Source organism: Triticum aestivum, chromosome 6B (assembly GCF_018294505.1).
Source record: "Triticum aestivum cultivar Chinese Spring chromosome 6B, IWGSC CS RefSeq v2.1, whole genome shotgun sequence".
Classification (NCBI taxonomy): domain Eukaryota; kingdom Viridiplantae; phylum Streptophyta; class Magnoliopsida; order Poales; family Poaceae; genus Triticum; species Triticum aestivum.
Window position 1 is genome coordinate 177,649,404 of NC_057810.1, and position 24,400 is coordinate 177,673,803.

Sequence of the window (24,400 nt, forward strand, 5' to 3'; positions counted from 1 at the left end):
GTAAAAAAAACAGTGGTCTTCTGTTTCATTTTTTTCTGTGTTGCTATTCCTCAGTGCCGTCAGAGAAAAATAGGGGTCGCGACAGATTGCAAAAGGTGCACCCAGAGATACTGCGAGAGTTGCATGCGTAACAGGTGAAATAATTTCCTCTCTGCTTTTTCTTAGAGCCTCTGGTAGGCAATCTTGCTTGGGTTTGTTTGTTGATGTTCTCTTTGTTTAACAGGTACCCTTTGATTGCGGATGAGGTGTTGAAGAATGGGGCCTGGGAATGCGCCAAATGCAGGAAGGAGTGCAACTGCAGCGTGTGCCAGTGAGCTATATGAATCTGATTCTTGCCACGGGGGATTTCAGATTTTTGTTCTTCTTTATAGATCTCTTTATCTGTTTTTATTTGGCAGAAAGAAGAGAGGGGAGGAGCCGACGGGGCGAATGGTCCATGCTACCAAGAGGCCGAAGGTCAGCCTGGTGCAAACTAAGAGCATCAGTACTCTCAAGGATGAAATAGTTGTACCCAGGGGTACTCCGGTGACTTGCATTGCAGGTATAAAGCTGCAGTCTGAAGATGTTGGCGCTGCTATTCAATTTCTGGAGTTCTGCCGCTCATTTGGCGAGGTAATTATGGAAAGCAAATATTATGCTTTATTTATCATTTCATGTTGCATTGAACCATTGATGCATCCACTCATTTCTAAATCTGGTTTACGCTAACTAGTTATGGTTAGTTAAGTTGCATGAGAATGTTGCCGAGCTAAACAATTATGTTGTTCTCTAACACAAAATAAGTCATCAACTTGAGGCGCATATTTTTTTTTTTGATTTCTAAATTTATAATCTAAAGAAAGTTTATTTGCATTTTATTTTATATGTTTCCATAAATGAAAATGTTTAACTGTTCTTAGCTGCCTGCTTGCTTTAAGAGACCTTTTCTTCTGTATTATAAATAGAACAATGTACCACTTGATTTAAGCAGATCTGCAAAATAGGGAAGGGGGGAGATTGAAACTAGATGACCCGTGGTCTCCTTCCCCCGAAACCCTTCCCTCCCCGCGCCGCCACCCGTGAGGCGGCCGGCGAGGGCCCCCAGATCCGCTCGCCGCGAGCCTCCCCTCCTCCTCCCTCCTCCCTCGCCGCCGCCAGGGGGCGCGGCCGGGCGAAGCCCGACCGACGCCGGCGGCGGCGGGCCTATTTCTTCCGCCGGCACGACGGGGCGGCGCGGGCTGCTTCTTCGGGTGCGGACGCGGGGCACCGCGGCGTGGCGGCGCGCGGCCTCCTGGCGGGCGTGGCGCGGCGTGGCCGGCTGCGCGGTGGTGCGCGCCTCGCCGTGGTGGCCGGATCCGTCCAGCAGGCGGCGCGGGCTGTGGGCGGCGTGGGCGGCGGCTGGGGTCCGGCTTCGGGTCCCCGGCAGCGGCGTTGGTTCCTCTCCGTCGCGGGCGTGTGGTGGTGGTGCGGCTCGGCTGGTGGCGGTCCGGCGACCTGGTGGTGGTGGTGCTTCCACTTGGCGGCTTCTGTGGAGGGAGGCAGGGGAGCGGCTTGGACAGGGGCAGCGGCGTCGACGGCGTGCCGGCTGCAGCGCGAAGGCGGGAACTTTACGGGCCTCGGAGATCCCGGCCGGGCCTGTGCGGCCACGGGCCTGGTATGTTCCTGCTATTGCGTCCGGTCAGCTACCGTCGTCGATGGTGGAGGTGGGGCCCTCCCGCGTGCCGACGGTGCTGCTGCCCTAGTCCCGTCTCCTCTCCCTCTTTGTGTGGACCATGCTTCACGGTGCCGTGGTGAGACGGCGTGGGAAGCTTCGTGACCGGGTTGGCGCAGGGTAAGGGTCTGTTTGGTGGCGAGCTCTGGAGTGCCTGAGGTGGAGGTTGGGATCGGGAGAAATCCCTGTTGGCTTGGCCGACACCGACGTGGTGGCGCTTGTGGGTACCGCCTGACCTTCCTGAAGGGCGTCGGGGCTACCCTTCCTCTCTCCTCACAGCGTACCGGGGGAAACCCTTGGCAACAGCGTCGTCATCGTCGCGTCCCTTCTTGGAGGTGCTGATTGGTACCGGTGCTTCGGAGGCTCGGAGCTTGGTGGGTGATCTCCGGTGGGTGCAGCGGCCACGAGGCTTCTTGGTTTTTTTGTCAATCCGCCATTGTTGGCATTAGTTTCTCTTGTATTTTCTCTTTCTTTTCTTTTGGGCGTGTCTGTGCTGCTTCCGCCCCAGCACCTATCGTTGGATGTTCGGTTGGTTGCTTTGTATACAAAGCGGGGGGAAACCCTTTCTCGGCAATAGGGAAGGGGCTACCAGAAGAAATTCTCAAAGACTTAACTCAACGCAAAGAGGTGTCTTCAGTTGTTGCCGACGTTCACATAAATCTTCTGTCTATCATAGAAAATGGCAAAGATAAGTAAGTATACTCACAAACTTCTTTGCCCTTGTAGTTTTGCTCATGCAGTTAATAAATGAGTAAATGAGGGGGTTTTTTTCTTAGCCCTTTTGATAAGTATCCAAGACAAGGAGATGAGTGGATAAGACAAGTAGGCGAATACATCACCTTGGCGTTACATGCAGAAGTTACCCTTCGCTGCTTAAATCAAGGGGTATCAGGGTATAAAAATTTGAACCCTTCTTGTAAGCTGGAGGTTCTGAATTGTCTGTGTGATGAGGCATTGTCTTCTGAGTAAGTAGATGCTACCATATTTTCTGGAATAGTTCACTTCACTAATGTCATATTAATTATCTTGTAACTTCATTCAGAAAGCTGAGGACCTACATTGACATTGAAGAAAAAAAAATGTGTGGCCAGACAAAAAATCAAAGCTGCAACCAGAAAGGTATTTATCTCGGGAAGTTCCTTTTGTGTGGTCGAGTCACTTGGTTGACCTTAATGATCATCGTTTTGTGTCTTGTTTCATAGCAAAAGGAGCTGAAAAGAAGACATAATGACATGACTAAAACAATTGAAGGAGGAGATATTGCTAACAATGAGGAAGCTAATGATATCCTTTCTCAAATAAAGGAAGCAGAAGAAGTCAAGCAGGCAGCTCGGAATGGTCTGTAGCAGTATGGCTTGATTTATCTTCATTTCCTGCATTCAATTTGTTTAGCTTTGTTCATCTGTTCAGTTCTCAGTCTGTTTGATATCTTTCACTTTTGTTTATTATATTATTTCACATCTACACCGTCCTGCATCGTTTAATATGTATATATTTTTTCTAGAAAATATCTTTGTAATATAAGTACTTTACTAGGTTCTATTATTCCATCTCCATATAGTCCACAAAAACTTTTTTTTTGCATAGTTTTTATCAAACCTTTAAAATTTTAACCACCAATATCTTCTAGAATATTTTGACTGAGTGAGTGAAAGATCATATATATTTTATGTAGATACTCGCACAATATAACAATCTTATCAGGTTTTAGAACTATACCAAAATAGATACTAATATTTTATGTAGTATTTTGGAGATTGTGCTAATGTTTAATAAAAACATTATCTTCTTAAAGACCGGAGGGAGCAGTAGAAGAAAATGGTCAACATAAAGACTGGTGGGAGTATCTAACTTTCACAAACGTCAAATTGTCTGCCAACCATCCATCAATGTGTACTGACTGTGGGTTAACAAATGGATAAATTCAATTATTTATTATATAATCCAATTTTTTCATGCATGTGGACATGCTTTTGAAACCCTGTACAGTGGAACAATCGATCTACGATAATTTTCATTAATAGAAACAGTGATGTTACAAATATGAATGAAAGAAAAATACAAAAGGCCTATGGATAAAAGAGTCGTCCAATTCCAGCTCTATGTATCATGATCATAGTACTAGAAGTTTAGCAAGGACCACTCCTGGAAACAAACAGCATGTTTGTCCCTGATTTTAAATTTAAGTAGAATCATCTTTAGGGGCATATCTCCAATTCTGAAAGGTTGAACTGGATTTTCTGAATATCTTCTCATTTCTCTGAAGCCAGATGTTCCAGCCTCAGTATAACAATCTCCATACTAATATCATTTGGTAGATCCTCAAGAGCCAACAATGTATCTTCATAGACAGAAGTACCTCATTTTATTCAAGGAATGAGAGTGTACCAGCAACTTTGAGCAAAATTGCAATCCCAAAACAGATACATAAGTGTTTCTTCACAATGATGATTACATATATGACAAGAGTGATCAGTCATCATGAAACCTTTTCGTTCCAGCAAGGATCTTGTGTTAATTCTACTCCCTCTATTCCTAAATATATGTCTTTTAAGAGAATTTCAATATGAACTACATATGGATGTATATAGACGTATTTTAGAGTACAGATTCACTCATTTTGCTTCGTATGTAGTACATATTGAAATCTCTAAAAAGTCTTATATTTTGGAACGGAGGGAGTATTCTGCATGGCTAACGAGAAGAAAATCTTATGCTTGAGTCTACTACAAATCTTCCAGATTAACTTGAAAACTTTTGGAGCCTCAAAAACTCCCATCAGGTGTTTATACATTTTTAAAAAGGAGAATTTGGCATCCATTCTATTGCGGTGCCATCTGTCCTTACTATTCTGATCAACCACTGGGATTATGCTTGGGACTTGAAGAAATTGATTATAGGCTGGATTAGACAAAGGCATATGAAAATTATCAGGCCAATCATTTCTTGCACTAAAATTTGGCAAAGATTCTTTTTCATTTCTAGCAAAAGAATGCAAGTCAGGGAATTTCTAAAGCAACGACAAGTTAGGCCATTTATACTGCCAGAAAAGACTTGTGTCCACTTGTCCCACAGACCATGAGGCAAAATATCTTAAAGAGGGCAGGAGCAATGCATGTGGACATAACCATCCAAGAGAAGATAACCATGTTTTTTTCTTTCCGAGTGAATAGGTGGAGAGTCATTTCAGCCTTAGGCTTATATTAGAGTCACATATCTAACCATGTAGTTAGGATTTAATGTTTAACCTTTTTCTTGGATTAGCGTAGAGACATGAAAGGATATACTAATAAAGTAATTAGTATATGTAAGGCTTAATATATTCTAGGTTATTTTGCACTAATTAATAAATATAAATTAATTTAAGAGGGGAACTGATACAGATACAACAATAGTGTTTATGGATATGGATAGTGATACCACAAAAGGAAGAATACGGTAATATGCAGATACCTTAATTTAATTCATATGTGCTCCATGATGTTGTAACAATTGGATGGAACTCTTTGTAACTCACGATAATGCAACTTGACTATCCTTTTAGAGTCAAGTAAATCATGATTGCTATCTGTTGGCTAACTTGTTTCCACTATAGTGCTTTGTGTTCCCCTTTTCTGGCACATCTTTTTAGACAAAAAGCTCTAGATGAACCCGACTTTGATTTAACGAAGCCATCAACCAGACAGGAAATACAACAGACCTTGGCAACACAATGGTGGCAACACAATGGCTGAACCGATACAATGGGGTTTACTGGAGAGAAAACACAACTACAACCATTACAGGCAAGCACCCATGAAAAGGAACAGAAGAGAGCACACCTAGCAAAAGATGAAGCACTCCATGCTTGGCACTGAAGAAATCATAGCCGAAGCAGCCAAGGAAGATATGATCGACCATCCTAGGGGAACTATTCTCCATGTGGCACCTTGGGACTAGAGGAAGCACAAGACCTTCTATCTCTACCACTTAAGGGGGGCCCTACCCCTCGTCATGGAACGAAAGGCGACGCTCTGTTGGGATTAGAAGGATGCCGGACTCGCAGTGTGAAGTAGCCCTAGAGCGACCACCTAGACTTGGGATATACCTTGCCAACAACTCGCCGCTGTCCAAGCACAACCAAAAGGAGATGGAAAGCTATCGGGGATAGCCGCCGAAGAAGGAGGCAACAGGGAACCGAGATGACACGAAGAACATCAAGGGATCAGAGAAACCGGCCACAAAGAAATTCGTAGGAGGCCTTGGCTTCCACCGTGCCACTGTCACCAGGAAGGGGAACCCTATCCCCTTCTGCCAGGATCGAAGATGTTGGAATGATGAAACCGAGTAACACAAAACGTCATTAGAGAACACCAACATGAAGGATGTTTCTGTCCCATCTCTCTCTCTCTCTCCACTTTGTTGTGAATATCTTCATCATGGCACCTGATTCTAAGGTTCTACACCCCCTTACCTGAAATACTTGAATTCCTCGTGGGAGGGGTGTACCAGATTCATATTAAATCCACTGGCTAGGACTTTAAGGTTTGTATTTGCATGGCCATTGATCAACTAACTAAAAGTCAATGTAAGCTATTTATCCAACTTGATGGGTGGAGTAAGAAGGTTTTTGAGATGCAACAACAACCTGGCATTATCCTTGCGGCGAGAATAAGACGTTAGACACCGCTGGGCCCATTGTTGTTTATCCTGCCAAAATACAAGCAACTGTGACAAGGATGGATACACTAACGACAATAAAAAATATGAATGTCGCATAGTGTTCTACATGTGACACCAACCTACCAATTTTAATGTCGAAAGCCTTGCTCTTTTCACCATTGGGCAGCTTCCATTTTTGGCCTACCATCGCTAGAAAACTTAGATCACCATTTGGTGAACGCACCAAGTCGATCCCTCATGGCACCTTCAAGAGTCATGGTGATCCTAAGACACCCACCCAGTTAATTTTAGATGGACATACACATGATAAATGTTATCCCATATGGTAGTGAACTCAATGAAGATTCCTCATGTGGCAAAAAGGGATATATAGTAAGGACATAATGGCAATCCAAATTAACCCAAGTAGGTCAAAGGGGAGGGTGGAGAGGGGAAGTAGTAGAGGATGGAGAAGGAGAGGCAAAAAGGCACTGTAGAGGTAGAGCCTTTGAGATAATGGTCAAGAATTATTGTGGAAGAGTAGCAAAGAGTCTGAGAAAAGAGTTGAGAGAAGAAAGGTCAGGCCTCGAAGAAGAAGCATACCTGGATGACTCATAGAAACATGAATCACTTCTTATGGTGGTGGCAATAAAAAGAGCCAATAGAGGCTACTTCTTCATGGAATCTCCTCCACCCTCCCTGGCTCCATTTTCCCTATGATACTTTAGGTGTGAAACCCTAATCTTAAGAGGCTCTTTGCCTTATGTAATGCTTTTATTACCCTTAGCAAAATCCACATTTTGTTGGTGACACCTGGACCATCTAGGCGCTCTCCAAGCAAAAGTTTCTAGGATGATGGCCTCGTGTTTGCTTTCGGTCACATGGATGCTATGCCAATGCCAAGATGATGCCATGACATCCCCACCCTAGAGTGTGCTAAATTGTTATGGGTAGTTACCGCAATATCATGGAACCATGGAGGAATAGAAGATTTTTCAAACTTCATAAAAGCAAGACTTGATGCCAACAATGGTCCTACTAGTATAAGGGCGTGTTGTCATGACCTCGCTTTCGCCAATCGTAAGCTACATGCTAGGTCATCTAATAAGGTTGGTCTATACTACAACCGAGAATTAATTTCAAGATGAGTGTTTTGTTGCTTCCCTTTGCCATTTACAACAAGTGCATCGCTTGGTTATCAGACTAGCATATCATATCGACATGAACGTGAAGTTTTGAAATCCGGTGAACTTACAAGTGACATGAGATCTTGTAGTTCTATGAGATATCAGTGTTTTCTAAGGGTGGCCATTCAACTCACCAAGGCATATTAAATGAGATGGTGTACCACAAGTAAATGGCTCATCCTTCAAATGGGTAAATGGTGCCTTTCTGTTGAAGTCTTTTGTTAGCATATGTGCTTTTCTAGATAAACCTGACAATGGAGACAATCACTGAAGGAAATATGCCCTAGAGGTGATAATAAAGTTATTATTTATTTCCTCATATCATGATAAATGTTTATTATTCATGCTAGAATTGTATTAACCGGAAACATGATACATGTGTGAATACATAGACAAACATATAGTCACTAGTATGCCTCTACTTGACTAGCTCATTAATCAAAGATGGTTATGTTTCCTAACCATAGACATGTGTTGTCATTTGATTAGTGGGATCACATCATTAGAAGAATGATGTGATTGACATGACCCATTCCATTAGCCTAGCACTTGATCGTTTAGTATACTGCTATTGCTTTCTTCATGACTTATACATGTTCCTATAACTATGAGAATTATGCAACTCCCATTTACCAGAGGAACACTTTGGGTACTACCAAACGTCACAACGTAACTGGGTGATTATAAAGGAGTACTACAGGTGTCTACGAAGGTACATGTTGAGTTGGCGTATTTCGAGATTAGGTTTTGTCACTCCGATTGTCGAAGAGGTATCTCTGGGCCCTCTCGGTAATGCACATCACTATAAGCCTTGCAAGCAATGTGACCAATGAGTTGGTTATGGGATGATGCATTACGTAACGAGTAAAGAGACTTGCCGGTAACGAGATTGAATTAGGTATTGGATACCGACGATCAAATCTCGAGCAAGTAACATACCGATGACAAAGGGAACAACGTATGTTGTTATGCGGTTTGACCGATAAAGATCTTCGTAGAATATGTAGGAACCAATATGAGCATCCAGGTTCCGCTATTGGTTATTGACCGAGAATAGTTCTAGGTCATATCTACATAGTTCTCGAAGCCGTAGGGTCCGCATGCTTAAACGTTACGATGACAGTTTATTATGAGTTTATAAGTTTTGATGTACCGAAGTTTGTTCGGAGTCCCGGATGTGATCACGGACATAACGAGGAGTCTCGAAATGGTCAAGACATAAAGATCGATATATTGGAAGCCTATATTTGGACATTGGAATCGTTCCGGGTGAAATCGGCATTTTACCGGAGTACCGGGAGGTTACCGGAACCCCCCGAGGGTTTATTGGGCCTACATGGGCCTCGAGGGAGAAGAGGGAAGGAGGCGGGAGGGGGCCGCGCGCCCCTCCCCTTCCTAGTCTGAATAGGACAAGGGAAGGGGGGCGGCGCCCCCCTTTCCTTCCCCTCTTCCTCCTCCTTCCCCCCTTCTCCTACTCCAACTTGGAAAGAAGGGAGTCCTACTCCCGGTGGGAGTAGGACTCCCCCCTTGGCGCGCCCTCCTTGGCCGGCCGCCTCCTCCCCCCTGGCTCCTTTATATACGGGGGCGGGGGGGCACCCCAAAGACACACAAGTTGATCTACGGATCGTTCCTTAGCCGTGTGCGGTGCCCCCCTCCACCATATTCCACCTCGGTCGTATCGTCGCGGAGTTTAGGCGAAGCCCTGCGCCAGTAGAACATCATCACCGTCACCACGCCGTCGTGCTGACGGAACTCATCTTCGGAGCTTTGCTAGATCGGAGTTCGGAGATCGTCATCGAGTTAAACATGTGCTGAACTCGGAGGTGCCGTACATTCGGTGCTTGGATCGGTCAGATCGTGAAGACGTACGACTACATCAACCGCGTTGTGCTAACGCTTCCGCTTACGGTCTACGAGGGTACGTGGACAACACTCTCCCCTCTCGTTGCTATACCATCACCATGATCTTGCATGTGCGTAGGAATTTTTTTGAAATTACTACGTTCGCCAACAGTGGCATCCGAGCCTAGGTTTTATGCGTTGATGTTATATGCACGAGTAGAACACAAGTGAGTTGTGGGCGATACAAGTCATACTGCTTACCAGCATGTCATACTTTGGTTCAGCGGTATTGTGAGATGAAGCGGTCCGAACCGACATTACGCGTACGCTTACGCGAGACTGGTTTCACCGTTACGAGCACTCGTGCTTAAAGGTGGCTGGCGAGTGTCTGTCTCTCTCACTTTAGCTAAATCGAGTGTGGCTACGCCCGGTCCTTGCGAAGGTTAAAACAACACTAACTTGACGAACTATCGTTGTGGTTTTTGATGCGTAGGTAAGAACGGTTCTTGCTAAGCCCGTAGCAGCCACGTAAAATTTGCAACAACAAAGTAGAGGACGTCTAACTTGTTTTTGCAGGGCATGTTGTGATGTGATATGGTCAAGACGTGATGCTATATTTTATTGTATGAGATGATCATGTTTTGTAACCGAAGTTATCAGCAACTGGCAGGAGCCATATGGTTGTCGCTTTATTGTATGAAATGCAAACGCCCTGTAATTGCTTTACTTTATCACTAAGCGGTAGCGATAGTCGTAGAAGCAATAGATGGCGTAACGACAACGATGCTACGATGGAGATCAAGGTGTCGCGTCGGTGACGATGGTGATCACGACGGTGCTTCGGAGATGGAGATCACAAGCACAAGATGATGATGGCCATATCATATCACTTATATTGATTGCATGTGATGTTTATCCTTTATGCATCTTATCTTGCTTTGATTGATGGTAGCATTTTAAGATGATCTCTCACTAAATAATCAAGAAGTGTTCTCCCTGAGTATGCACCGTTGCGAAAGTTCTTCGTGCTGAGACACCACGTGATGATCGGGTGTGATAGGCTCTACGTTCAAATACAATGGGTGCAAAACAGTTGCACGCGTGGAATACTCAGGTCATACTTGACGAGCCTAGCATATACAGATATGGCCTCGGAACACGGAGACCGAAAGGTCGAACGTGAATCATATAGTAGATATGATCAACATAGTGATGTTCACCATTGAAACTACTCCATCTCACGTGATGATCGGACATGGTTTAGTTGATTTGGATCACGTGATCACTTAGATGACTAGAGAGATGTCTGTCTAAGTGGGAGTTCTTAAGTAATATGATTAATTGAACTTAAATTTATCATGAACTTAGTACCTGATAGTATTTTGCTTGTCTATGTTTTTTTGTAGGTAGATGGCTCGTGCTGTTGTTCCGTTGAATTTTAATGCGTTCCTTGAGAAAGCAAAGTTGAAAGATGATGGTAGCAATTACACGGACTGGGTCCGTAACCTGAGGATTATCCTCATTGTTGCACAAAAAAGTTACGTCCTGGAAGCACCGCTGGGTGCCAGGCCTGCTGCTGATGCAACTGACGACGTTAAGAACGTCTGGCAGAGCAAAGCTGATGACTACTCGATAGTTCAGTGTGCCATGCTTTACGGCTTAGAACCGGGTCTTCAACGACATTTTGAACGTCATGGAGCATATGAGATGTTCCAGGAGTTGAAGTTAATATTTCAAGCAAATGCCCGGATTGAGAGATATGAAGTCTCCAATAAGTTCTACAGCTGCAAGATGGAGGAGAATAGTTCTGTCAGTGAACACATACTCAAAATGTCTGGGTATAATAATCACTTGATTCAACTGGGAGTTAATCTTCCTGATGATAGTGTCATTGACAGAATTCTCCAATCACTGCCACCAAGCTACAAGAGCTTCGTGATGAACTATAATATGCAAGGGATGAACAAGACTATTCCCGAGCTCTTCGTAATGCTAAAAGCTGCGGAGGTAGAAATCAAGAAGGAGCATCAAGTGTTGATGGTTAACAAGACCACCAGTTTCAAGAAAAAGGGCAAAGGGAAGAAGAAAGGGAATTTCAAAAGGAACGGCAAGCAAGTTGCTGCTCAAGAGAAGAAACCCAAGTCTGGACCTAAGCCTGAAACTGAGTGCTTCTACTGCAAGCAGACTGGACACTGGAAGCAGAACTGCCCCAAGTATTTGGCGGATAAGAAGGATGGCAAAGTGAACAAAGGTATATGTGATATACATGTTATTGATGTGTACCTTACTAATGCTCGTAGTAGCACCTGGGTATTTGATACCGGTTCTGTTGCTAATATTTGCAACTCGAAACAGGGACTACGGATTAAGCGAAGATTGGCTAAGGACGAGGTGACGATGCGCGTGGGAAATGGTTCCAAAGTCGATGTGATCGCGGTCGGCACGCTACCTCTACATCTACCATCGGGATTAGTTTTAGACCTAAATAATTGTTATTTGGTGCCAGCGTTGAGCATGAACATTATATCTGGATCTTGTTTGATGCGAGACGGTTATTCATTTAAATCAGAGAATAATGGTTGTTCTATTTATATGATTAATATCTTTTATGGTCATGCACCCTTGAAGAGTGGTCTATTTTTATTGAATCCCGATAGTAGTGATACACATATTCATAGTGTTGAAACCAAAAGATGCAGAGTTGATAACGATAGTGCAACTTATTTGTGGCACTGCCGTTTAGGCCATATCGGTGTAAAGCGCATGAAGAAACTCCATACTGATGGACTTTTGGAATCACTTGATCATGAATCACTTGGTACTTGCGAACCGTGCCTCATGGGCAAGATGACTAAAACGCCGTTCTCCGGAACTATGGAGCGAGCAACTGATTTGTTGGAAATCATACATACTGATGTTTGTGGTCCAATGAATGTTGAGGCTCGCGGCGGATATCGATATTTTCTCACCTTCACAGATGATTTGAGCAGATATGGATATATCTACTTAATGAAACACAAGTCTGAAACATTTAAAAAGTTCAAAGAATTTCAGAGTGAAGTGGAAAATCATCGTAACAAGAAAATAAAGTTTCTACGATCTGATCGTGGAGGAGAATATTTGAGTTACGAGTTTGGTCTACACTTGAAACAATGCGGAATAGTTTCGCAACTCACGCCACCCGGAACACCACAACGAAATGGTGTGTCCGAACGTCGTAATCGCACTTTACTAGATATGGTGCGATCTATGATGTCTCTTACTAATTTACCGCTATTGTTTTGGGGTTATGCTTTAGAGACGGCCGCATTCACGTTAAATAGGGCACCATCAAAATCCGTTGAGACGACACCTTATGAACTGTGGTTTGGCAAGAAACCAAAGTTGTCGTTTCTTAAAGTTTGGGGCTGCGATGCTTATGTGAAGAAACTTCAACCAGATAAGCTCGAACCCAAATCGGAGAAATGTATCTTCATAGGATACCCAAAATAAACTATTGGGTACACCTTCTATCACAGATCTGAAGGCAAGATTTTCGTTGCTAAAATCGGATCCTTTCTAGAGAAGGAGTTTCTCTCGATAGAAGTGAATGGGAGGAAAGTAGAACTTGATGAGATAACTGTATCTACTCCCTTATTGGAAAGTAGTTCATCACAAGAACCAGTTCCTGTGACAACTACACCAATCAGTGAGGAAGCTAATGATATTGATCATGGAACTTCAGATCAAGTTTCGACTGAACCTCGTAGGTCTATCAGAGTAAGATCCGCACCAGAGTGGTACGATAATCCTGTTCTGGAAGTCATGTTACTTGACCATGATGAACCTACGAACTATGAGGAAGCGATGATGAGCCCAGATTCCGCAAAATGGCTAGAGGCTATGAAATCTGAGATGGGATCCATGTATGAAAACAAAGTATGGACTTTGGTTGACTTGCCCGATGATCGGCAAGCCATTGAGAATAAATGGATCTTTAAGAAGAAGACTGACGTTGATGGTAATGTAACTGTCTATAAAGCTCGACTTGTTGCAAAAGGTTTTCGACAAGTTCAAGGGGTTGACTACGATGAGACTTTCTCACCCGTAGCGATGCTTAAGTCTGTCCGAATCATGTTAGCTATTGCTGCATTTCATGATTATGAAATTTGGCAAATGGATGTCAAAACTGCATTCTTGAATGGATTTCTAGAAGAAGAGTTGTATATGATGCAGCCAGAAGGTTTTGTTGATCCAAAAAGTGCTAACAAAGTGTGCAAGCTCCAGCGATCCATTTATGGACTGGTGCAAGCATCTCGGAGTTGGAATAAACATTTTGATAGTGTGATCAAAGCATATGGTTTTATACAGACTTTTGGGGAAGCCTGTATTTACAAGAAAGTGAGTGGGAGCTCTGTAGCATTTCTGATATTATATGTAGATGATATATTATTAACTGGAAATGATATAGAATTTCTGGATAGCATAAAGGGATACTTGAATAAAAGTTTTTCAATGAAAGACCACGGTGAAGCTTCTTACATATTGGGCATCAAGATCTATAGAGATAGATCAAGACGCTTAATAGGACTTTCACAAAGCACATACCTTGACAAAATTTTGAAAAAGTTCAAAATGGATCAGGCAAAGAAAGGGTTCTTGCCTGTGCTACAAGGTGTAAAGTTGAGTCAAACTCAATGCCCGACCACAGCAGAAGATAGAGAGAAAATGAAAGATGTTCCCTATGCTTCAGCCATAGGCTCTATCATGTATGCAATGCTGTGTACCAGACCTGACGTATGCTTAGCAATAAGCTTGGCAGGAAGGTACCAAAGTAATCCAGGAGTGGATCACTGGACAGCGGTCAAGAACATCCTGAAATACCTGAAAAGGACTAAGGATATGTTTCTCGTATATGGAGGTGACAAAGAGCTAGTCGTAAATGGTTACGTCGATGCAAGCTTTGACACTGATCCGGACGATTCTAAATCGTAAACCGGATACGTGTTTTTATTAAACGGTGGAGCTGTAAGTTGGTGCAGTTCTAAACAAAGCATCGTGGCCGGATCTACATGTGAAGTGGAGTACATAGCTGCTTCTGAAGTAGCAAATGAAGGAGTTCATTTCCGATCTAGGTGTCATACCTAGTGCATCGGGACCAATGAAGATCTTCTGTGACAATACTGGTGCAATTGCCTTGGCAAAGGAATCCAGATTTCACAAGAGGACCAAGCACATCAAGAGACGCTTCAATTGCATTCGGGACCAAGTCCAAGTGGGAGACATAGAGATTTGCAAGATACATACAAATCTGAATGTTGCAGACCCGTTGACTAAGCCTCTCTCACGAGCAAAACATGATCAGCACCAAGACTCCATGGGTGTTAGAATCATTACTATGTAATCTAGATTATTGACTCTAGTGCAAGTGGGAGACTGAAGGAAATATGCCCTAGAGGCAATAATAAAGTTATTATTTATTTCCTCATATCATGATAAATGTTTATTATTCATGCTAGAATTGTATTAACTGGAAACATGATACATGTGTGAATACATAGACAAACATATAGTCACTAGTATGCCTCTACTTGACTAGCTCATTAATCAAAGATGGTTATATTTCCTAACCATAGACATGTGTTGTCATTTGATTAGTGGGATCACATCATTAGAAGAATGATGTGATTGACATGACCCATTCCGTTAGCCTAGCACTTGATCGTTTAGTATACTGCTATTGCTTTCTTCATGACTTATACATGTTCCTATAACTATGAGAATTATGCAACTCCCATTTACCAGAGGAACACTTTGGGTACTACCAAACGTCACAACATAACTGGGTGATTATAAAGGAGTACTACAGGTGTCTCCGAAGGTACATGTTGAGTTGGCGTATTTCGAGATTAGGTTTTGTCACTCCGATTGTCGAAGAGGTATCTCTGGGCCCTCTCGGTAATGCACATCACTATAAGCCTTGCAAGCAATGTGACCAATGAGTTGGTTACGGGATGATGCATTACGTAACGAGTAAAGAGACTTACCGGTAACGAGATTGAACTAGGTATTGGATACCGACGATCAAATCTCGAGCAAGTAACATACCGATGACAAAGGGAACAACGTATGTTGTTATGCGGTTTGACCGATAAAGATCTTCGTAGAATATGTAGGAACCAATATGAGCATCCAGGTTCCGCTATTGGTTATTGACCGAGAATAGTTCTAGGTCATATCTACATAGTTCTCGAACCCGTAGGGTCCGCACGCTTAAACGTTACAATGACAGTTTTATTATGAGTTTATAAGTTTTGATGTACCGAAGTTTGTTCGGAGTCCCGGATGTGATCACGGACATGACGAGGAGTCTCGAAATGGTCGAGACATAAAGATAGATATATTGGAAGCCTATATTTGGACATCGGAATCATTCCGGGTGAAATCGGCATTTTACCGGAGTACCAGGAGGTTACCGGAACCCCCCGGGGGTTTATTGGGCCTACATGGGCCTCGAGGGAGAAGAGGGAAGGAGGCAGGAGGGGCCGCGCGCCCCTCCCCTTCCTAGTTCGAATAGGACAAGGGAAGGGGGGCGGCACCCCCCCTTTCCTTCCCCTCTTCCTCCTCCTTCCCCCCTTCTCCTACTCCAACTTGGAAAGAAGGGAGTCCTACTCCCGGTGGGAGTAGGACTCCCCCCTTGGCGCGCCCTCCTTGGCCGGCCGCCTCCTCTCCCTTGGCTCCTTTATATACGGGGGCGGGGGGGGGGGCACCCCAAAGACACACAAGTTGATCTACGGATCGTTCCTTAGCCATGTGCGGTGCCCCCCCTCCATCATATTCCACCTCGGTCGTATCGTCGCGGAGTTTAGGCGAAGCCCTGCGCCGGTAGAACATCATCACCGTCACCACGCCGTCGTGCTGACGGAACTCATCTCCGGAGCTTTGCTGGATCGGAGTCCGGAGATCGTCATCGAGCTGAACGTGTGCTGAACTCGGAGGTGCCGTACGTTCGGTGCTTGGATCGGTCGGATCGTGAAGACATAGGACTACATCAACCGCGTTGTGCTAACGCTTCCGCTTACGGTCTACGAGGGTACGTGGACAACACTCTCCCCTCTCATTGCTATACCATCACCATGATCTTGCGTGTGCGTAGGAATTTTTTTGAAATTACTACGTTCCCCAACAATCACTAATCGCTCCCCTAAACTACGACGAAAGAATGCGTTGTCTTTCCAAGGGTGGAGATGTCAACATGCTCATAACGGACCAGTGCATGAGTTTTGCAAGGGAGATAATGCGAACGTCAATTAATTAGGCTTGTTCACTTGCTTTGGTTATATCTTAAGTTACTACCTTATCAGTTACCATAATATTAGGTTCCATGTTTGTGTGATTCTTATAAGATTAGACTCGCTATTTTAGGGGCAAAAGGCAATAATTTTTATCTCTCTTATCTCTACTGCATGTGTTGTCATCCTACACATCCTCTCAATTCTACAAATCCTCTTTCCCCTTTGATCTCGTACCATCGCGGCCCTAGGACATAAGGTTCGATGACATAAGTAACGTCTTGCGTTGCCAACTTAATTTCCAAGGTCAAGCAACGAGGATGTGGCAACTTGGCATCAAAGCCATTGTCGTTGTTTATCAATAAGCAACAAATGTGGCCATGACTCAGCTCGAACTAAAATATAAGTATCAAAGCGTGCACGGAGCAACCGAACCAAATTGTTTATTATGTGTAACAACTAACCATTAGCAACACAAAATTTGTTGTCATGCACTACGAACCCACAAACATCAATGTGTTCTGCATGTGAGCATGTTCTTGAGAAGAACGCGACACCCGTCATTGGGCCCTTAGACATACATGACATGCTGACAACACCGGCAAGATCCAAGTTGTTGTTATCAACATACATAGCCACACAAACATCATTGCGAATTCCTCATGTCGTCGATGTTGCTGTTATTTTGGCATCACCGTTGTTGTTAACCGCCAGGATGCTCATCATGTATCTTGCCAAGTTGGAGTTGCTTGAGCTTTGCTCACATTTGCTACCTCATACTAAATGTTTGTGACCACCGCTAGAAAGGGCTTATGCCTCAAATAAGAGGAGTCATTCTGCTGAGGTTAAGACTGGTTGCTGGCCAATTACAACATGATGATAAGTTGTCTTGCTAGTGAAAGAAATGTGGATGCACATGGCATGCAAGAGAAGCATATAGTCAACTCTTTTTTCCGAAAAGAATATAATCAACACTTAGTCATCTTCGTTTATTTTTTTGGCCCACTTGTATTTGAGTCGATTATCTTCCTTGACTGCCCAATAATATTGCATGATCTCCTTTATACGCACACTTTGTCCTACCAAACTTCTACATTATTGTTTTCTGTGCCATATTTCACTCTTTGTGTCTTTGTCAAGGCACCATGGAATTATATTTTTGCATCTTGTTTCTCGTCCTACTATCCATCACACTTCTTACTGTATTCCCCATCAGGACACAATAGTGTTCACTCGGAATCTAGTCTATGTTAAATAGAGGGTATCTATGGTGAATCAAGCTGGTGGTAGTGTGAACTTGTACAATTGGTGTTAAGAGTTTAGAGAAGGTGTGGGCCATGGGCTGCTTGAGGTTTAGAGCAAACGCTCCAAAAGCCAGGTCTCGCAGTAATATTGGTAAGTCGTCATAACTTGTCCTACTTAAAGGGGTGGATATCAGATACGCGTTAAAAATTCTAACTGAGAATTTGATATCGTGATCTGTTTCCTTCAATATGATAGAAAAGTCAGTCATCAATCAGAACCAAAGTAATTAATCCCTATTTACTGGTAATAAGGTAGGGCTGAGGCAATCATGAGGAACCCCTTTAGTTTGAACTTAACACAATCTTTCATTGACAACATTCAGTATGTAAAATAAGTATAATCCGAATGTGTAAGGTTTTCCTTTTCAATTAATTTGGCCTCTACTTGCAACTTCTGGTTTATTTTTCTGTTCATAATTTGTATAATGTGAAGTCTTAGACTGGCCGGGTAGTTTATTTTCCAGAACATGAATTAGCTGAAAATGTTCTCTTACCATTTCAAGCATAAACTGATTGTTTATTTTACTAATTACCACAACCAAACTGAGCCTAATTCAGTTGGTGTGGGAGGTGTAGACGTATGCATCATCACTTAGGTCCGAGTTTCATTTGACAGGTGAGTTACGGTGCCTTTCTTATACTTCTGCTTTGTCATGTGATGTGTTAAAAGTCAAAGCTTTGTTCAGAAAAAAAAAGGTATATAGATGTTCTGTATTAATATTCTTCTTGTACTTCCCAACTGTGCCAGAATCAGAGGAGCTGCAACGTGTTCATAGGACCACTCCTGTTATGGTAGACAATGGAGTAAAATACTGGAAGCTGGGTGGCTATTGTAATAACAATACAAACATAATGCGTCAAGGTTTGTAATTATTTTGAGGTAAGTTTTTATTTTACTCATTAGCAATATATATATATAGTGACTAGCAATACCATGTTTTTATCAGAATTCGTTGACGAAAATAGAACCAAGAACAAAGACATGTGGTTCATGTTCACTGAAGACGAACATAAAATAGTTGAAGATCATGTAACTACAAGGTAACGAGTTCACCTTACCAATTTATTTTTCAGCATCTTGCTATCCAAAAGCTTGTATATATATTCCTGTCTTACGTTGTCAAAAGGCTTTCCTTGGCAATTCATTTCACATGTTCATGAAAAGCAGTAGCCAGCACTCACCATCACCAGTATTTCTTCTGCATGTTACCTATCTACCACCACTTTCTCCTGCCATCATGATCTGATGCTTCCATTACCTGCTATTCAGGGGGCATCTAGGGTTGGGGTTGTTCTACTATCCCATGTGGGAACTAACAAGATGAACAAATTTTGATTGGTGATATGGTTATTTTTTAGGAAGGTTACCGATTTACTTTGAAAGGTTCTCAAAATAAGCTTAGGTGAACTTTTTTTACTACTTGTGTTTTTTCGGATGCTTGAATAATGTAGTCTGGAGCCCCTAAACAGATAGTTTATGCCTTAATTTCATGCAGTTTTGGTCCTCTGTTTCTTTTTGGAAATGTGTAGCCTGAGTCTTAGCTTCTTTACATTTGGTCTCGAGATAAAATATTCTTTGTATACTATACTATTATAACCAATATATAACAGAAAACGGTAAACGGAGAGAATATACTGAAACGGAAACAAAAATTTGCAAAATAGAAATGAAAATGGAATTTTTTACGCGGAAACGGAAAAAACGGAGCAATGCTTTCCTGCAGAGCAGACACGGAAACGGAACCTTTCGTTTTTCTAAATATGGAATTTCCGTTTATACTATGGGCCAATGACTGCTTTGTAACTCAATCATCAAACAACACATAATGAGACAGTGAGCAGAATGGTCCATGTGAGGCCCAACTTATACTATACCACACATGTACTCAACAAGATCAACACAATTATCGAGTGCTATTACAATACTATGCTAAGTCACTAACCTAATCATATACCACTATAAAACCTAATCATATTATTTTATAGCTATGCTAAAATTGGTTAAGTTTTTTTGGCTTGCTTATGTTTTTCTCTATGGTTCAAGGGGTTTTCAAGTATCCGTCAACATCCGCTTTCCTTGACGTGCATGCTCCATATTCGCACCATGTTTGTTTCCTGTTTCATCTATTTTCATATTCATTTTCGGGGTTTTGGTATTCATTTCTGCTTCCGCAAACAAAATATGAAAACAAATGTGGTGGCACTCGGTTCCATTTGTTTTCGCTCTATTTTCATCCCTAGTTTCAGGATACACCACATTTTCTTTTACAACCACATCGTCACTATTTATGTTCTAACAGCAAAGCGTATATAAACCCCTGCCCATGCTATATATATCAGGAAACATACGTAAAATATAATAGCGGAGATGTGCAGAAATTTGCACAGGGGGTCTCAGTTTGTTTCTTAAAACCCCTTGCCCATGCTAGATCAGGAAAAAGCTAGTTCGTATAACAGAATATTGCTTATGCTAGTGTTGCTGGCATTGCCCCGGAAATAATACTTTTAGCTAGTTTATATAAGTTAGATAGGATAAAACCATATTTTATATATGCCACCATAGCGTGTGTCATTGCATCGAACTACTAAGTATTTACGCTCTTAGTATCATTGATGATTATTGATCTAAGTATTTAGTTCAGAGTGGGAGTTGTGAATTCTTCTCATCTTGTGTTGATGTTCTGTTTTGGCAGGTGAATGTACTACCTACCCTAGCCAAGACCTGGGAACATGTGCAATGGCAGTATATTTATACATGAAAGTTCTATACAGTTGCAGAACAACCAACAGTTCTCAAAGATTTAGTCGCAGCGTTCGAATACAGACCTTGTGGCATGTTTGTCCTTTTCCATATGGAAACTCAGCATGACTTTGTAGCACCTTCTAAAATATGTACCCTGGATGTTGGGAAATTGAGAGAAATTTATCATTAGCATTTGATTGGCGTACACTTAAATTTACATGTTTGTGTCGTATTTATGTAATTATTAATCGTACTATAGCAGCAAAGGATTATTTCTAGTCTCGAACCTGAGAGATTTAATAGATTATTTGTGCCTTGTTTGGTTTGTGCCCTAGGCAGTTGGTTTGGGGTACGGTCGGTTCACTCGGAGGACCCCTCCTCGCAATTTGAAGGCTAGCATAATATATTTTCTCTAAACATCATCATAATCTTAACATATAGTCTTAAACCAGCATTTACTTGTAAGATATTTAGTGTTAAATACACAGAACCATTTTTTGCAATCTTTAGGGGGTCCCATGGCTCCCCCTAGATCCGCCTTCAGCAGAACCTAGCCGGAGATGAGAACAATGCGGATAGCCTGCGAGTGAGCACAAGGCTACCTTTGTTTACGCTACCGCTGGCATTAGATAGCCACTGAGCCGGAGAAGGGGACGACACGGTCGGACACAGTGTTTTGACAGGAGCTCGCCGGGGATGACCTAGGGGAGATCGGAGAGAAATCGGCTAAGGAAGAGAGATCGTGCTATGCGTTCTTATTGAGCTGAAAAACGGTTAGTTGGAGGAAGAAGAAACATATCCAACTGTTTATTGGGGTGAAGGATCTGAAGATGAGCATTTTGATTCATGGGAAGCCAATTAAAGCGCATACGTAACTTCTACTACCCAAAAACCCTAGCTAAAGGCTTCCCATCTTTGACTTGTAAGATGGAAGGGATGTCATTAAGAAACAGTATAATGGATTGAGCTACAGCTGCTCACAGCGTTTTGACGTCCATGACCGTTTGATTAGATCGATCGGTTGTCCTCGAGCCTCGCGCATGGTGTTTCTAGGGCCGCTGCTCCACAAACTTACCTAGGCCTGTTATAGTCGATCGGGCTGGAAATAAAAGATGGGTCGGACCTGGCCTGGTGATACTCTTCCTTGCGAGCCTCTTTTTGGCCCTGCACCGTACTAGAGATTCCTCGGCCGGCTGGTCACCAGTCTACATATTATTGAACGATAAATTTATTAAAATTTACATCTAGCCTGACGCAAGTACTCATGTTCCTCTCACATTTCACACGGAGATCTATCAGGTATACTACACAACCAACTCTTGATGCTTTTTCTGGCCACCACCGGTAGAACCAAATACATACATGTATTTTTCATTTTGATATGATTTGCTAAAATTCAACAAAATTTGAAATTTTGATTTCTTTGAACGATTTTGTCTTTAAAATAATCGAGACTTTTCCAAGATTACTGTCTTCTTACGGAAATCGACAATTCGGGAGTTTTAGAAAAAGAATATGAATATGTCTTCTTTATATATGTATATAGTCCAAATCTCTCAGATATTATTACGCTTCTCTCTAGATAGAAGGGCGTGGCAACTCACGTGAAGATGTTCTTTTTCTATGATGCATGTGAAGGATGAGTTCATTTTGGCCAGTCTTTGCACATATTACAACTTACTTTTGTACTGTCTCCATAATCTGAAATTAGATGGATGGTTACTTTGAAGATATAATTAAATAATATGGTGGGAGATAGAACAGAATTGTGATGGTTCCAAATAGTCCAATATCTAAATTTTCTCATATTGTTCTATCATTCTTTCATTAAGATGTCTTATTATTATGTGAAAATGTCTCCAAGGTGGGCCGGCACGGCAACGCGCGCCTTTATGGTCTAGTAGAGCTCTGTGCCAGCAACGGTGTGTGTTCTTCTGGTATTCACATGTAGTGGGTCTACAACAGATACTGGGGGTCGATCTAGCTAAACTCATGTGGCAGCATAGGTTGTTCGCGACTCAGGGTTCTGCAACATACGGTGGTGACTTTAGTGGAGGTCATCAATACTCAAAGCTTAAGGCGGATGTTAATCGCTAGCCAACGCATGGGGTTTTGGGACGGTCCCCTTAGTGGACTTATGACGGCACCCGTCACCTCCCATAATAGGTGGGCCATGGGTCCTGGCGGCAACGGGCATTCTTGTCTATGGGATAGGTGTCTCTTAGCACAACTCAAAACCTAGCTAGTGTACATCGGCATGTCCGTTCACGTGGCGATACACATGTCAGGGGTGCGTGTGTGAGCGACTATCGTACCAGGGAATTCTTCCTTCGGAGTTGGGGCGACAAGAAGCGCGAGTTCGGTTTAGTGGTGCTCTTCGTGTACAGATTCTTGAGCTATGGAGCAAAAACTCTAGGTCTGGCCTTCACTGGTGTTTTCCCAGCGAGGTCACAACGTTTGATGGCCCAAGGTTAAAGCTGAGTTTAGCAATGCGATCCAGTCTTATTCCCATCCCCTCGTCCTCATCTCGGTACTTCCTCCTCTAAAAAGAGGTGCGTTTGACTGGCAACTCGTCGTGTTGCCATAAACGATGAGGCGTTGTTGCTGACAATGCCTCATAAGCACTCACTATTGACATCGGCACATAAGGTACATCGCAAACCATCGGCGTGGTCATGTACACCTAAAACTTACAAGACGGGCGAGTGATGACACATTAAGTGGTACTACAATTTACTATATCCGTTCTTTGGCGGAATGGCTACTAGTAAGATCTGATGTCTTCATAATCAATATGATGAAAAGTTGAAGAAGAAGAACATTCATGTTTGATGTGAGATCCACGGTGAAGATGCAACATGCAAGGCAATTATATATAGGGATTTAGAGTTGTAGTTTACCGTGTGTATATAATGTTACCTGGCGAATGTTCGCCAGAAACACATGGCATTTCGAATGATTTTGATGTCATTTCTAGTTGTGTGGGGATGACAGTTTCGTCAGAGCGACGTGACATTTTCTAGGAAGATGAAAGTTTTTAAGACTTCATTCCAGAAAATGCCATGTCGCTTTGAAAAAACTACCACCACACATACACCAAAAATGCCATGAAAATCGTTCGAAATGTCACCTGTTCCTGGCGAACATTCGCCAGAGATGAGGGTCCTATATTTAATGTTCCTATCTACTGATCATAGTGTTCAACACACGAAAAAAAAGGAAAGGCTCTCGGCCCCCGCGTCGTCCCAAAGGGCGACACGGGCGGCTCCCCCGACCCACCGCCGCCAGGCCCCTCTACTCCGCCCTTCCTACCTCACCGTTGCCAGCGTTCCCACCGGGCAAAGTCCCGACATGGGTAGGCGGCGGGTTGGTCTCCGTTTCCTCTCCCTCCCTCTCCTCTAGCCCTCCCTAACCCTAGTTGCTGCTGTCGGTGCGGGCTCCTTTGTCGCGCTGCTGGAGGTGCTCTGCTCGGGAGGCGATGGTCACGGCCAGAGAGTTGGCGTCGTGTTGCCATCTCTCTCCTCGACTTGGTGGTGCTCCGACCTTGCACCCGCCCCGGCCCAGATCTGGGGTCCGGCAGGGCTCTCCGACCCGGTTGGTGGTCGCAGCCTGTGGGGCTGTGGCCGCCGCCTCCTTCGTGTGGTGGGTCACGGCAGGGGTGCCGGTGGCCGCCTCGACTGGCCTGGCGCCAGGGGTTGATGCCTCAAGTGATGACCCCTGTC

General features: G+C 43.2%; 1 protein-coding gene across 1 annotated transcript; it reads left to right on the forward strand.

Moving 5' to 3' along the window:
- Positions 1–429: 429 nt before the first annotated feature.
- On the forward strand, positions 430–3,036 carry LOC123139057 (uncharacterized). The gene is made up of 5 exons (XM_044558874.1): positions 430–625; positions 2,268–2,382; positions 2,467–2,655; positions 2,733–2,809; positions 2,942–3,036. The coding sequence occupies exons 1-5, from the start codon at positions 430–432 to the stop codon at positions 3,034–3,036; spliced, it is 672 nt and encodes a 223-aa protein (XP_044414809.1).
- The last annotated feature ends 21,364 nt before the right edge of the window (positions 3,037–24,400 follow it).

Coding starts and splice junctions, on each gene's coding strand:
- LOC123139057 (XM_044558874.1), top strand. CDS start 430: ATGGTCCATGCTACCAAGAGGCCGAAGGTCAGCCTGGTGCAAACTAAG. Junction 2,656..2,732: donor GATGAGGCATTGTCTTCTGA/GTAAGTAGATGC, acceptor AACTTCATTCAG/AAAGCTGAGGACCTACATTG. Junction 2,810..2,941: donor TCAAAGCTGCAACCAGAAAG/GTATTTATCTCG, acceptor AAACAATTGAAG/GAGGAGATATTGCTAACAAT.